This window comes from Tenrec ecaudatus, chromosome 9 (genome assembly GCF_050624435.1).
Source record: "Tenrec ecaudatus isolate mTenEca1 chromosome 9, mTenEca1.hap1, whole genome shotgun sequence".
NCBI classification, from domain to species: Eukaryota; Metazoa; Chordata; class Mammalia; order Afrosoricida; family Tenrecidae; genus Tenrec; species Tenrec ecaudatus.
In genome coordinates this window covers 127,001,867-127,018,811 of record NC_134538.1, presented here as the reverse complement: position 1 = coordinate 127,018,811, position 16,945 = coordinate 127,001,867, and the positions used below count along the sequence as shown (strand labels likewise).

The 16,945-nt window shown below is 41.3% G+C and overlaps 1 protein-coding gene across 2 annotated transcripts in view; it reads right to left on the bottom strand.

Annotated features, from left to right (window-relative positions):
* Positions 1 to 4,487: 4,487 nt before the first annotated feature.
* BCAP29 (B cell receptor associated protein 29) overlaps positions 4,488 to 16,945 on the bottom strand; it is a 77,125-nt gene continuing 64,667 nt past the window's right edge. For both annotated transcript variants that reach the window (XM_075558547.1, XM_075558548.1), the window contains exons 7-8: positions 11,579 to 11,679; positions 4,488 to 5,124 (exon numbers count right to left, since the gene is read on the bottom strand). In XM_075558547.1, the coding sequence (XP_075414662.1) occupies positions 5,089 to 5,124; positions 11,579 to 11,679 (137 nt within the window). In that variant the 3' untranslated portion in view covers positions 4,488 to 5,088. The remainder of the gene's footprint in view (positions 5,125 to 11,578; positions 11,680 to 16,945) is intronic.

Here is a 16,945-nt window from a genome sequence, read left to right as displayed (position 1 = left end):
TTCTCAGGCAGTACCCCCTTATAGGATTATTCCACGAAGCAAAATGAAAAAATTTCAGCGAATAAATGCCACGATGAAAATAACATAGATAAAAGAGACACACAGGACTGGGGTGCTGCGTGCACTGCATATACAAAAGCCCCAAGAGGAGGACGAACTTGACCGGTCCCCAGAAGAGTTAAAATGTGTGTGTTTAGATGGAAAAGTGGACTGAGATAAGAACAGCGAAGCACTAATGCAAAGGTAAACGAGAAGACATTAATCATGGAAGCAACATTTGCAAAAGAGTGCACCACAGGAAAGGTGCTAACAGAAGGCGTAGGGAGGCTAGTTAGAACAGACTGTGGGGAGTCCTAGGGAGAGATGGCGTTGGCCAGGAGTTTGGATGGCAATGGGAATGGAGACACATGGAACTGCATGATTAAAGTAAGCAGCGGGGTAACTGTTGTGCCTGATGTACCAAATGGCTAGCGTACAGGAACCAGCGATGCTCCAGGGCATCTGCCTTCTACACATTGTGAACGTCAGTGCAGCTCACTATAGATGTGCCCTGCATGGTTCTGAAGCAGGAGGCTGCAGAAGGAAACAGGACGAATACAATCCTGTTTGCTCAGGAATGAAGGTGGAACGCAGCACTGAGAGTAATGCCCCTTAGTAAGTGGGTTAAAGGATTGTTAAAATGAGAAAACAGACTGCTTTCTCAGGATTTATGGCCCACAGCCACCCTGCAAGCCTGGGACTAGACACACACCCCTGGCTTAACTTTTAGCCAAACAACAGACCAGTTTATAAGAGGAACAAACCCACACATATGTACTCCTTAACCAATCAAGAGATCCGAAGGGCAGCATGTGTCCAGGGATGTGCAGCTCAGGAAGCAGGAAGAGACAGGAAAGAAGGATGAATGACAACTATAAATACGCAAAGGAAGTGGCAAGAGTGCTGTTACACTGCGGGTGGCCATTACAATCAGTGTAAAATAATGCGTATGAGTTATTGAATGGAAAACCAATTTGCTGTTTAAATTTTCAGTCAGATCACAATGAAATGTTTAAAAGAGGACCACAGGGAGACCAGTCAGTCAGGGTGCAGAGTAGCAGCGAAGAAACAGACAACTTTCCTCTAGTTCCTAAATGCTTCCTCCACCCACCATCATGATCCCAATTCTACCTTACAAATCCGGCTAGACTGCCAACACAGGGACTCCAGAGCAGATGATCCCTTCAGGACCAGTGCTGCGAATGGCGATACCGGGAGGGTGGGGTGGAAAGGGGGAACCGATTACAAGGATCTATGTATAACCTCCTCCCTGGGGGATGGAAAGCCAAAAATTGGGTGAAGGGAGACGTTGGACAGTGTAAAATATGACAAAATAATAATTTATAAATTATCAAGGGTTCATGTGGGAGAAGGGGAAAATGAGCTTATATTAAGGGCTCAAGTAGAAAGCAAATGTTTTCAGAATGATGAGGGCAACAAATGTACAAATGTGCTTGACACGATGTATGTATGGATTGTGACAAGAATTGTACCAGCCCCCAATAAAATGATTTTTTTTAAAAGAGAGAAAATAACGTTTTCAGAAAGTAGAATTCAACAAATTAAAGACTTCTGGGAAAATCAGAACAAAGACTGAAAAAAAATTCAGGAAGGCTCAATGGACTTTGGACAAACTTTTCAGTGATATTACAGGTCAATGCTTTAAAAATACTATTTACACTGGCTAGCAAGCACTAAGTTGCATGGAGTACTGAAGCTGGGCAGGAGCCACTCAGCTGTGCTGCTCCACAGATGACAATGAAATGGAAATGCAAACGAGACCAAGCATATAAGTAGAGCAAGAGAATGGGTGCAGGTGCATCCATGCAAATGAGATTCACGGAGGAAAGCAGTAAGAGATCCAATGAGGGAGCAGAACATGTAGCATTTGGAGACTGAGGTAGGTTGGCAGCATCAAGACAATCTCCTAGTTGCTAGCTGAACTACACGCTTTAGATTGGGCATCTTAGTCTCCAAAGTACTTGTCTAAGTAGCCAAGCACAGAACTCGTCATTAGGAACCATCAAGTCGGTTCCGACTCAGTGATCTTTCGTACAAGGAAACAGCTCTGCCCCATCCTCACAATTGTCCTTTATGTTTGAGCCCACCATTGCAGCTGCAAGGTCAATTCTAGTGGAGAATCTTCAGGCAGAAACACAGTTGCCAGCACTGAGGCTCAGGAGAGAGAGAGCGAGACGTAACCAGATAGCTCATGCCCAACAAGAGTGAGCAGCTAGGATTTCTTAAAGTTCATCCGAGTCAGGAACTTCAAAGGCAGAATTGCTACTAGGGATTTTGTAAACAAAAACAAAACTCCATGTAAGTGATCAAAGAGGCTAAGAACAACACCCATCACTGGCGGGAGAGCAACAGCAAGAACCAATAGTCGGAGAGAGTTCAGATAGATCCGAACTCCCTGGTTCAAACTCTGGCTAAGAATTGGTGATAGTTGCTGTTTAGCAAATATTGCTACCTTAGGAAAATGTCTGTAATAGTTGAGGCCTCAGATTACAGATTGACACAATTGAGAGGGTTGACATTTCACGGCCAGTGGGACATGTGCAGCACACTCACCTTGTTGGCTTTTCTTGTGCCTCAGGAAGCAAACTGGCGGTGACAAACTTTACTGCTTGTAACTAAAGAAACCCTTGGTGGCACCAAATCTCGCCCTCCAGATGACACTGAATGAGGGGGTGCAGCCTTTTGCCTTTTGGGGGCCTCTTATACTGACCAGGGAGCTCTGCGAGTGTGGTTACAAGTCCCTATGTGCCATTTTTAAGTTGTGGCTCTGGTGATGATGTAATTTTCAAGTGAGCAACTTAAGCTTTGTTTAAGCAAATTATGAGCACCTTCTGTGTTTGATTGCCAGCCACTACCACCCACCCTGTGTTTTTTCATAGGCATGTTATGCTAATTCTTATAAACATCAAGTTTAACAGTATTGGAAGACCCCACTTTCTCGTGAAAGACAAGGCAGGAGCACACAGGGTGCCACATGACGTACGACTCCAGCAGGTCAGACAACTCATGCGTCCCAAGGCTTCTAGAAGGTGAAGCCAAGAATGTAGCACTGAGGAGGGGGCTCCCAACAATGATGAGCTGCTGCCCTTTTAGGGTACTTGTCAGTGTAACCCCATGTTTCCACAAGGTTCAGGCAAGAGAATAAATTTGCTACCAACAAACGATTTTTTTTCCCTTGGGCTTCTCGAGTGTCCTACCTCTAGAATCCAGTGGGATCTTTGTCTTCCACATATTTATTACCTTACTCTTTAGTGAATCTAAAGAACACAAAAATCACTTGGTTGTGAAAGGGTTAAATGTCAACGTTAAAGACCTTTGGGTCTTTCCTGTCCTCATGTCCATGACCTCCCCTGTACTGGACAGCTTGAAAAACTTTAGACTCATGGTATTTTCTTATTTGGTCCACACAATCACCTTGACATAAATTTTACCATCCCCAGTTTGAACATAAGGAAACGGAGACCCACTCAGTTTGAATTACTTTCTTGAGATTGCATGGCTAAGCAGGTGGTGAGGCCGGAATTAGATTTTAGTTTTGCCAATTCTCAAACAGCATGTTTTTTCCTTTTCCCTATGTTCTGTCATTAGACTTGATTTCCACACAACAGGCCAGGATCGCACACTCTCAAGAGCTGTATCTGCATCCATCCGATATTTCCAAGTCTGTCCTCTGGCTGTCATTTGTCCAGTTAGCCCCCCTTTCAGCACTCCCTCGTCTTGTTATGTATAGTGCTCGCAGTCCATACGGTCCAACGCCCATTGCTTACTCCTGTTAAATGTCTCCTACAGCTCTGCTTTCTAGCAGTCACTCCTGACTTTTCTCTGAAATAGAATTCATATGTACTTACTCATTTCAAACACTTTACACTGAAAAAAAAATCTGAAATGTGTGAAGTTGGTGCTAAAATTAAAATAAACAAAGACCAGAAAAGTAATAGCTCCGTAGTTATTTTCCACTTCCTTTTATATTTTGATCTTTTGATACAAGGTGATTTTCATTTCTAAATAGTGGAGTAGCCTCAATTATATCAATATGACAATAATTACAATCTTTTAAAGGAGATACGAAATGAGCATTTGAATGGAAAAATAGCTTTAATATTTAGCCTTGAGAAATAGAACCATCACAGAGACGCTGTGTGAATCCAGCAACTGAATATTTGAGGTAATGCGTGTAAAATTAATAATTCTCACAGCCATGGGAACCACTGCTCTTTGGTTGGGGGGGGGGGGGAGGGTTTTCTGATATGCTTTTGAAATCAAGATCCATTCTCTTATAAAAGCAAGCCCAGTTCAGAGCTTCAGTGGTTATAGAAATATGTGTAAATACAATTATTGTATCTGAAAAGTTAGAGTGCTTGCTAATTATACTAATTATGCTACTAGCACAAGTACCAAAAACAAAGCAGTCAAACAAGTGCAGAAACTCAGTAACAAAAATATTTTTATCAATATAGCTGTCTTATAAGAGTAAACCATAGTACTGTCAGATTAAAAAAAAACCAAGTAAGGTCAGGTCATTGTTGTTTGTTCTTTTTGACTCTTTCTTATAAATGCAATGGATAATTCTGACACTTTATCCTTTTACTTAATCTGTGAATACATTTGGTGATACTGAATACTATTGTTAAACATCATCATCTGACTAAGATTACTATTATTATTGAAAAATCATCCAAGTTTCCAAGCCAATTAATGGTTTCATGCAACTTAAAAACCTATTTTTGGAAGTAATTGGCTAATGAATTTTTATTTGTAAACAGCCACTATACACCAGTGTTGCTATCGATATGTAAATATGTTGACACGTTCTTGTTTTTCTTAAGAGCTAGAACATAGACTTTAAATCTGAGACATCATCACATACTGTGACAGTGGAATTATAATATAGCCTATGTGTGGCATTAAAGAAATCATTGGCTGATCAGTGCACTTTTCTGAATTGTAATGTAAATTTCATAAAGCCTAACATGATAACAAATTAATTATATTGACCCGGTGTAGTACATCTTCTTTCTTTCATAAAGTTCACAGGATTTTCTTAATGCCTTTTCCTACATGATCCTGTAAGGAAAAAAAAAATTAAGTAGTTATGTCAAAGATTAAGAAACTGATGTAAAAATACAAGGATTTTCTTTGTAGAAATGGCACGATGCCATCACATCTCTAACTTCCTAAGGGGGAGGAGAATTATCAGCATGAAGCTGATGAGTCTTATGAAGTGGAAGTCAGACATGCCTCCATCCTCAGATCCTGTTACCAATTCCCAAACCAGCACCTTTTCCAAAACCATTTCTCTTTCTCTTCTTGATTTGATAATTTGTTGCAATGCAGCACAGAACTCAGACCAAACTCACAGTTAGGGGACTTATTAAGGAAATAAGTGTTTATAAAATTTAGCATCAGAAATGACTCCAGACAGAGTTCTTTAGTAAAGACAGCTTCTTTGCAGTCATGCCTGTAGAAAGGGCTCTCTCAGCCCTCTGCTTCTTGGTCCTGGCCTCTGTCCTGCGTGGGTAAGTGTTACAAAGCTCCTTAGCTAGCCCCCATTCTACTCATAAGCCTCCTCTTGCCCAAAGCTGCTTAACACTCCATGGGTGGTGTGGCAGGCCCACTGCAGCCGGCTCAGCCCCTGGACTGGGAAGCCCTCTGTGCTGTTGTGCTCTGTCTACTTCTGCTCCTACTGCTTGCAGCCAGTTCTCACTGCCTGTGAAGTTACATCCATCCATCTGTCTAATCTCTCTTTCCCCTGCCACGGCCTCTGGGTCTGGGAGGGTCTCAGGACAGGGACTCTGGATGCAAAGGATCTGCTCCATTCTAAGTAGTTAGATGCCCACTCTTCGCTTCTGGGACAGGCCTACTGGGTTTGGAAATAAGACTGACCCCCCTGATTAGGGCTCCCTATACTTTATTCACATGGTCCCCTCCACAGGCTTCTATGTACATTATCTGTAGTACTGGTATGTTATCCTTTTGCTGGGCTAGAAGCTCCTTACTCGCACAATCTCATCTGATCATTTTGTGAGAGTTTAATTCACTACACACACTAAAAAAAAAATTCTCCCTTCTGTGTAATTATTATGAGATTAATGAAACGTGAAAATATGGGTTGGGAGGGTTTTGCTTGATAAAAATATGTAGAAGCGAAAATATAGCAGTCATGAAAAGTTCACTTTCCCCCCTGCTTTAGTATGACTTTCACTGGTTACACCAGGAAAACAAACTTTCTAACAATGTCCCACTGAAATCCTAATTAGGGCTTCTGGCAAGGGAAGAATGAATGGAAGTAAAGCCAAAAATATCAAATAAACTCAATGTTTTTTGTCTCTAAGACACTTGCCCACCAGCCTGTGCGATCACGAGGTGCCAAAGGGACCAGGTATAAGGCATCATGCAAAAAAAAAAAAAATATATATATACACACACACACCATAGTGAATGAAGGCGGAAGTGCAGAGTGGATACCCAAGGCCCATTTGTCGGCCACTGGAGATCCCCTCATAGAGGGGTTTAGGAGAGGAGATGGGTCAGTCAGGGTACGAGGTAGTACCGATGAAGAATACAGCTTTCCACCAGATCCTGGATGCTTCCCCACAACTACCATGATCCGAATTCTACCTTACAGAACTGGGCAGAGGTTGTACACTAGTGCATACGGGAGCTGGAGGCACAGGGAATCCAGGGTGGATGATACCTTCAGGACCAGGGGTGTGAGGGGCGATACTGGGAGAGTAGAGGGTGAGTGGGTTGGAAAGGGGAAACTCATTACTAGGATCCACATGTGACCTCCTCCCTGGGAGACGGACGGCAGAGAAGGGGGGGAAGGGAGACTCCGGATAGGGCAAGATATGACAAAATAATAATCTATGAATTATCAAGGGCTCACGAGGGAGTGGGGAGCGGGGAGGGAGAAAAAAAAAAAGAGGACCCGATGCAAAGGGCTTAAGTGGAGAGCAAATGCTTTGAAAATGATTAGGGCAAAGAATGTACGGATGTGCTTTATACAACTGATGTATGTATATGTATGGATTGTGATAAGAGTTGTATGAGCCCCTAATAAAATGTAAAAAAGAAAATAAATAAATAAAAAAGAAAAAAAAAGAAAATGAGGAGCTGATACCAAGGGCTCAAGCAGAAAGCAACTGTTTTGAGAATGATGATGGCAACAAATATATAAATGTGCTTGACTCATGGATGGATGTATAAATTGTGATGAGATATACGAGCCCCCAATAAAATTTTTTTTAATTAAAAAAAAAAAGATTCCAGAAGGAAAAAAAAAGACTTGCACAATCATTACCACCATAAATTTAAAACATTTTCTTTAAAAAAAAAAAAGGCACTTGCCAGTAAAACTGGCTTCTCAAATTATATTCTTCACTGATAGTGTTATCAAGATGACTAAGATACACTAGAAATGGAGGGAAATTCCCATAATGAAATAAAATATCACAACTGCTGGAATGGCTATTAAAACAACAATAATAAAAACATGAACAGTGACAGGTGTTGATAAGAATGTGAAGAAATGGGAACGTCTGCCCATTGTTGATGAGAATGTAAGATTGTGCAACCTCTACTATAGCTAGGTGGTTTCCCCAAAAGGTAAACACACAATTACTAAGTAACCCGATGTCACATACCTAAAAGAGTTCAGAACAGGGACTCACAGCTATCTGCCCCACTGCAGCGCTTTCCCACTCGGGTGGACAGACAGCCCACTGTGCGCCCATCAACAGAGAATGGATACACAAAATGGTATCTACATACAATTCAGCCACTGGCAAAAGAGGAAGTTCTAATATATGTTACATTATGGATGAACTCTGGAAATACTATGCCAAGGGAAATAAATCAGATATAAAAGCATAAAGATGGTATAGTCCATTTGATATAAAGTATCTGGAATAGGCAAGTGCAGAGAAATAGAAAGTAGACTAGGGCTTGCCACGGCTGGGGCAGGGGCAATGGAGAATTACTGTTCAAAGGGGACAGAGTTTCTGTTTGGGGTGATGACAAAGTGTTGCAAGCAAATGGTAATGGTTACACAATACTGGGTGTGATTAATGCCACTGGACTGTAGCTTGGAGATGGTTAAAAAGGGTGAATTTTATATTTTGTGTATATTTTACAATTAAAAATAAAGATCACTTGGACAAAAAGGTAAATGTCTACATCAAAAAAAGAAATCTCCTAAAATAGAGTTGCGTTATTGCTTTATACAAGAAGTTCATCAACATCATTGTCAGGCTGGGCATTAATGCTTTCAGAGTAGCTTCAATAATAATTTTAAGAACCAAACAGGCAGACAGGATTGAGTGATACGGCACCATTTTCACATGGCGTACATAAACACGTATCTGACACTGTAGATCAAAACCAACGCTTTAATGGAGCTGCTATTATGCGCCAGTCCCTTAAGTGGAGGGTGGGTTTTGCAAAATGAAACTTAAAAATTGGCAGGTGATGATGAGTTTGTGCTGCCAATAATCTCTAGTTAGTTTGCTTTCTTGTTCAGAATAGAGCCAGGCAAACAAGGAAAGGTAAAGATTACACATTCAAAGGGTCTGTTTTCTCATATTTATTAAGTACCTACAACAGAAAGGGGCCACCTGGGGAAATCCAAGTGTTTTTAAAAATGCAAAGTGAGAAGTATTTACAGTAAAGAAACCTCTTCCTCCTACTCTCCTTTGTACCCCCTTTTACTTGAAGAGTGTTTTGTTAAATCATTTTATTGGAGGCTTGTACAATTCTTATCACAATCCATCCATCCATCCATCCATCCATCCATCCATCCATCCATCCATCCATCCATCCATCCATCCATCCATGTGTCAAGCACATTTGTACATTGAACAGTCTTTTACTGTATGATGATTCCAAGTGCTCAAGTTGAAAACTTGAGAACACTATTAAGTATATCCTTAAGAACTAACGATATATTGTATTACTTACTATTATAGGTTTCACACTAAAAGTAAAACTCATTAAAAATGATATGGCTTTTAGCACAGATATTCTACAGTTACATTTTTTCTTCTCAAATAAGGTTCAGAAAGTGAGTATCAAAATATGAGCCACTACTAAGACAATGGTTCTTACTTCATAGTGCCTACAGGTCAGAAACTTATATAGGTTCTCATATAAGGGCAGAGGGGAGGTAAGTGGGTCGGGAAAAACTTAACCAAACAGGACATGCTTAATAGCATTTTATGGCTATATAAGTTTTTCTTGTTTGAAATAATGTGTTCTCTTACATAGGGTTTTGCTTAATGTTCACAGACACCCCACAAAGGTATAATTTTCATTTGAGTAATGAAGAAGCCAAGATGCAGCGTTGTTAAATGATTCACCACACATTTCAGAACTGTCAAATGATGAAGCTGTTTTTTTACCCCCTCGGACAATGGTTTTATAGGTGATGAGAAAGTAGAAACATCAAATCATAGCAACATCTGACGTTAGCAACCACCACTCCCTAGGCTGGAAGGACAAAAGGACGATTTCACTGAGCCCAGGTAGCTCCCTCTGACGATGTCAACCAAAGCAGAGACAAATAGCCTGCTCTCCCTCCTCTTACCACTCAGTCATCTAGTGGAGCCTACCCCAAGCTAAGAGAGCCTGTGAAGTAGAGCTCCCCAACTACGAAGTGGAGCAGAGGTGGGAGGAGAATGACTTCAACAATATATCGAGTCTAGTAACAAGCATAAGCTAAGATTACAGTGGTTAATGACAGAGTTTCAAGAGAAAGGTTTCCTAATTTAAGTTACAGCTTTGATTCATGTGAGTGGTTTCTTTTCTCACATCCGAAATAGTTTAAGTCTGTCTGAATGGCTGCACATGTATGTCTGTTAGGACTTAGCTATTTACACACTTTGCTTGAGGATCAGTCATTCTTGCAGAGTAAACTTCTACAGAGAAAGTAACAACGGGAAGGATGGCGATGACAATGAAAGCAACAGCAACTACTTCTTGAGTGTGCACTGCCATCAAGGCACCATGCTGAGCAACCGATGTAGTTTATTTAATTCTCACAACTCAGGGAATGCGGCATCCTTATTGTTCTCATTTCACAGATGACCAGAGGGGTGATGTAATCTGTGTGGCATCCCAAAGTGAATATAGGGCCAAGCATAGCTAGTCCAGGTCTCTGAGAATCCAAAGGAGAAGCAGAGTGCCTGCGCTCATGGCTCATGGCAGGCACAGTGCTCGACCCTGGCAATTCAATGGTTATTGTAGGGAACTGGGTCCTGGGACTAGGGCTCCTACTATTGTGAAATGACTGCAGACTGTAACTGCTTAAACAACGAAACAAAACAAAAACCAAACTGAAAACTATTAAAAAAAAAGGCTCTGTTACTGAGTCAATCCCAACTCACAGTGACTCCCATAGGACAGAGCAGAGCTGCCCCTCTGAATGTAGGAGACTTTAAATCTTTATAAGAGGATAGGCTGATCTTTCTCCCTCTGAGAAACTTGTGGGTTTGAACCACTGACTTTGTGTTTAAGAGCTCAATTTGTAGCCCATTACACAACCAGGGTTCCTCTTGGAAAACTATTAAGGGTTGCCAAATACTGAGAACCAATTCAACCTGAGTGCAAAGTGCATATAGTTCCTCACCCTTGCAAGGACCTGGGATGGAAAGACAAGGCTGCCTCTGGAATGGTCTACTTACTTACTCATGTCCCCCTTACCAAGAGTGTGGGTGTCCCTCCGGTCCCTCCCACTTTTTCTCACACGCGGTCTATGTGTGGATGGGAAGTCAATTCAGATTAAGGGCTGGCAGTTGGAGAGCAGAGGGGAGCCAAGGAGCCCAATGTGAATGAAGGGAACACTTGCTAGACTATCGAAACCAAACTCACTGCCAACAAATCAATTATGACTCACAGTGACCCCATAGGACAGTGTAAAACTGCCCCTATGAGTTTCTAAGACTACATATCTTTATAAGAGAAACCTTTGTCTTTCTCCTACAGATTGACCGGTGGTACTGAACTGCTGGCCTTATGCTTAGCAGTCTAATATTTAACTACTGCCCTATGAGGACTGGAGGGGGGAAAAGAGAAACCCTTGGCGTCTGACTTTACAGGTGAAGGAGCTGAGACTCTAACACACACATTTGTCACGTGTATCTCGAAAACTACCTCTACGGGAAAACCAAATGTGTAAATGCCACAGGTTTTGTTCTAATATGACTAAGACATTGAGACAGGAGTAGTGTAATATCAATTTGGGACATTTTCCAGCATGACTATGACACATATATTGACATTTTGTAACTCAGTTTTTGTTTAAAACTTTACCCAGCTGGAGTGTTGAGTTAGCGTGTCAGCATCTCCTTATGCTACGGTTATCTTCATTTCCAGGTAAGTCCTAATCTTTATCCTCTAGTTTCCTGACTTCTTTGATTACTGAAGAAAGCCAGGATGAAGTGGAGCTTCTGATTTTAACAGGGCAAATGCCCTAAGGAACAGGCCTAAGTAATTAACAGCTCAAGATAGGGAAGGTCGTCCCCACCTGAAGTTCTGAATGCTCTTTCAGGAGGCGGTCATATTCCTTGGAGAGTCTCTCTGATTGTACCTTCATGGTCATCACATCATTCTGGGCCTTAGAAAGGGCTAGAAAACATAAAAAAATTGATTTCAAAATTTTTATTTGATAACGACTTTACAGAAAATTTGCACGAATTTAAATCAGAAGACCCTTTTAGTCACATCTACCAACCGTTCATATGGTGCTCCATTTGAGTGACCATATTTTCTTCTCACACTCACACTCACTCAGACACACTCACACACACATTTTCTCGGGCCATTAGAGAATAAACTCCAGTTATCATTCTCTTTGACTCCTGAATACGTCACTATGCTATTTCCTAGGAACAAACACAATATAATCACAATACTGTTATCAAATTCAGGGAACTTACAATGAATACAACACTATATCTAATCTATCATCCGTATTTAATTTAGGCAAACATCTCCATTAGATTTTTTTAAATGGGTAACAGAAGATTTATTAAAGCAAGAATACACAGTCTTTATCACCAAACTTAATATGAGATGTTAAATGTTCGATCAAATTTTCATTCCTGGGTAAGTTTTTCTTTCTTGTCTCTGTCAGTTTTGAAAATACCAGAACACCAGGGGTCCAATGGCAAACACAGCTCCTGCAAGTGAGTTCTTAGGAGCAGGCTGGAAATTGGGTTAGCTATTTGCTGATCTAGCATAGGTGCAACGAACCAAGGCAGCATCTTCAATGGGCCCTGGGCGGTAGGGGTTGATATACTGAAGCAGTTAATCCTCTTTAGCCAGGATCTTATGGCCAGCCCCTCGACTGGCGTGTGCCGGGTCTCCTGAGATATGTCATATTCAGCAGGATCGAGGGTACGTGCGCTTAGACTTGGGGAACGACATCTTGGAGGCCTGATGCAAACCGCCCTCAATTAGATTTTTAAAAGTCTCCCCCCCCCCTTCTAGTCTAACTAACATCCAGTCTAGGTGACATACGAGGGGGCTCCAAAAAGGTCGTGTTAAATTCCATTATGTTTTAATTCTACGTTTCTATGAACTTTTGAAACCCTGTCATACAACATTGAGTTATCAGGTCTCATTTGTTTTCTTTAACCTGATACAGATTAAAGCCCAAGCTCCCCCTGGTCTTTTGCAGCACCGACATTTTATAAAAAATACAGGCTACTGAAGAATACGTAACAAATAAAAGGCCAAAATATGGTAACTCATAAATAAATAAAAAGCCAGACTGATCTTCATTTTAGTGTCTTATATATATATACATATATGACACTTATATACCAGTATGACATGTGACAATGAATCCTTATTAAGGTATTATGTCTGGGGACCTATCTATTCCTCATTCATTTTTCCATTTCACAGTTACTGTTCTCCCCTTGCAACTAAGAAATAAACCCAGGAGGGTCACATAAGACAAAAAAAGAAAAAAAAAAGAAATCCTTGCTCAAGCCAATCTTATTAATTGCAAAATGGTGATTTTCCAACACCATCCTTCCCTCCCACAATGATCAGACAGCACTCTATGGTAAAGAAGAGTCTTCCTTTCCGCTCCATCCTTCTATCATCATGATGAACTCTTGGGTTCCTACTTTGTCCAATTATTTTAAATTTACTGCTACACTACTGAAAAACTGTTGTTATTCAAATTGCTCCCTGTTTGACCAGCAATAACACTTTTTGACTATTAACCCCCTTTTATTTTTCAGTATTCCTGATTTTCTGCCACAAGATATTCCTGGTTCACCTTAAGCCTTCCCTGACTCTGCCCTGGACTGTAGCTTTATTAGAATAGACTTTATCATTAAGATCTACTTCTGGAAAAACTGATTAACAGAAAAATAATTTTTATCATTCTTGCTAAGAGATTCGCGAGGGTATTTCCTCTAAGAACAAAGAAAACAAATTTCTTCTACAAAAGTTGAAAAATAAATACATTTAAGTTGAACCTACAAATTCATTTTATTATACTAGAAAGGTGAATTAAAAAAATTTAATCATTTTATTGGGGGCTTGTACAACTCTCATCATAATCCATATATACATCAATTGTGTAAAGCACATTTGTACATTCGTTGACCTCATCATTCTCAAAACATTTCCCCCTACCTCCCCCTCTCCCATGCCCCCCAACCCCCCGAACTGACGGTCCCATTGTTTTCTCTTCTAGATTGTTTATCCAGCCTATCTTATTTAGACAGACCTGCGGAGATAATAACATGTACAAAAACAAGATGGAGCAAAACCAAGCAACAATATACAACGAAACAACAACCAATGACAAAAATCACAAGAAAGAAAAGCTTGTAGTTAGTTTAAGGACAGTTTGTTGGCCTTTAGGAGAGTTTTCCAGTCCAGTCTGGTGAGGGCAACAAGCCCTGGCCCCAAAGTCCACCTTTCAGCATTCCCTGGGGACCTTGCCATTCTGTTCTCTTGCTATTCTGTTGCACCCCCTTAGTGTTTTGCCTCGGTGTGGTGGGATCAGATCAGGCGCAATTCCCACACTGTGTCATGAGTGTTTTCCCCTGTAGGGCTATGGGTCAGTGATGGATGTCATGTTTCATAGTGGGGCCGGCCATGTGGTCCTCTCTGTGGACGGGCTGCTCTAATTGAGGTCACCGTCCTCAAAGCCTGGTGGGCCAGGATGTGCTCTACTCTCTCCTCCTTTCCCTTCATCTGCTCCCACGTGCTCCAATCAAATATGTCCCTCTCCCGGAGCTGCAGATTCAGTGCGTCCTCTGAAACAAATTCTTCTGGGGGGAGGGGCAGGTGTCCACGCAGTAGTTGGGATTGGGGCTGGCCTACTCTATGTTCTTATATAGCTCCATAAGTCTAAACTAGTTACTGAGGATGGTATTTGATAAATGTAATGTGCTTAGTATCACTTAGTAAAGGGTATGAATCAGCTATAGAAGAGTAAGTTCAGGTAGATGTTAGATTTCACAGGGCAACTGCCATTATATAAAGATACATATTACTTTTTTGAGTTCTGTAAGACATTTCCTAGAGGATAATGGAAAATGTTAAGAAGCATGGTTACTGCTATCTTCAGAAGTTTACTGAAAATATCTTCAGGTCTGATTACTAGAATATAGAAAACAAAAGATTCTATTAGGCAGCCAGGTAGAGGGCTGTTCCTCTCCATGCCTAGGAGCTCCCTACAGGAAGCTGGAAGACAATAAAGGGTAGAGGGCATGTGCATTCAGGTCCTGGAGCCAGGAAGGCAGTACACCTGGGTGGCCCTGAACTAGGCCAGGTGGGCTGAATTCAGCACCACTGACCAGGGCTTCCAGCTGAAGACCCTAAAACACAGGAACCCGAGACTACCCTTATATTTTAATCATGTTACTGGGGCTCACACAACTCTTACCACAATCCATCAATCGTGTCAAGCACATTTGTACACTTGTTGCCCTCATCATTCTCAAAATATTTGCTCTCCAATTAAGCCCTTGGCCATCAGCTCGTTTTCTCCCGCCCCTCCCGGCCCACCCCTACTTCATGAACCATGGATAACTTATAAATTATTTTGTTGTCATATCTTGACCTGATGGCTCCTTTCACCCACTTTCTGTTGTCCACGCCCCCCCCCCACCCCGGGAGGTTATATGTAGATCCTTGTAATCGGTTCCCCCTTTCCAACCCACCCTCCTTCCACCCTCCCAGTATCGCCACTCTCACCATTGGTCTTGAAGGGGTCATCTGTCCTGGATTCCCTGTGTTTCCAGTTGCTATCTGTACCAGTGTACATTCTGTGGTGTAGCCAGATGTGTAAGGTAGAATCGGGGTCATGATAGTGGAAGGGAAAGAAGCATTTAAGAACAAGAGGAAAGCTGTATGTTTAATTGTGGCTACACTGCACCCTGACTGGCTGTCTCCTCCCTGTAACCTTTCTGGAAGGGGATGTCCAGTGGCCTACAGATGGGCTTTGGGTCCCCACTCCGCACTCCCCTTCATTCACAATGATATGATTTTTTTGTTCTTTGATGTCTGATAACTGATCCCTTCGACACCTCATGATCACACAGGCTGGTGTGCTTCTTCCATGTGGGCTATGTTGCTTCTAGGCTAGATGACTGCTTGTTTACCTTCAAGTCTTTAAGGTATACACCTTTTGATAGCCGGGCACCATCAGCTTTCTTCACCACATTTGCTTATGCACCCGCTTTGTCTTCAGCGGTCATGTCGGGAAGGTGAGCATCATAGAATGCCAGTTTAATAGAACAAAGTATTCTTGCATTGAGGGAGTACTTGAGTGGAGGCCCAAAGTCCACCTGCTACCTTAATACAATTAACTAAGCCAAGAACTGAGGCATTTCCCACCAAGGAATCTAACAATTCCACATCTTACTGATATCTGACTGGTCTATTGAGGGTTTTAAGAATGTGGGTCAAAGGAACCCTGGAAATGTTGGTCAGGAACATGTTTGAACAAGGCTTGATCTCAATGTTAAAAAATAGCCTATACTTAGGATTAGGAAAAAAAATGAATAACAAAAGAAAATAGTCAATACTTAATTTTGACATTACTTACTTAGAAATTAAATCTTAAATATCATTATTTCCTTAGTAAGACATACCATTTTCTCATGAGTTGCTAGAAAATTAGTGTGCTTAGGAGACCAATGAATTCCCTGTAGTATGAATCTATAAAAGAAGCTGGGTGCCACTTTAGACCCATTCAGAAGTTTCTTCAAGTCATTATTGGCAGGAAGCTGTAACAAAATAATTGCAGGCAAATCCTGCTTTTCTGTCACTTATCCAGCTAACGGGTGAACTTTTTGTTTCATGTTCCAGTGGCTATTAACAAGTGTAATGGGCACTATCTTATTGAATTCACTCTACTTAAGGGGGAGGGGGAATAGTCTGAAATTACAGTGTTGTGTTTGGAGGTCTATCTCTTCCTCGCACTGCATCGGTGACTACCAGGTCACGTAAACCTTCTATCAGATAGCTGAATTATTTTATTTTGGAAACAACATATAAAGAGAGGAAGCACTACTAGACAAAGACACTTGGGGTGATTCATTCAAATCTACACTATTATTTCCATTTTTTTCACCTGCAAAAATAGACTGGCATCACTTGCCAACAACTTTATGGAAATGTTGAGACATTTCATGAGGATATTGGCTAGATTCAACTAGAGACCAGGTTTTATGCTAGTGAGCAGGGATTTTTTTTAAGACACTAAAATCATTAATACAAACAATAATTCCACTATTAATGTCACAATGATACAGACAAAAGTCAAAAACGTCTGTATAAAATCACAATGAAGTCAAACCTATTCATGGAGCTGTGTGCACAGTGGGGCTACAGCACTGTGAGTTCTAGCAGTGGGAGC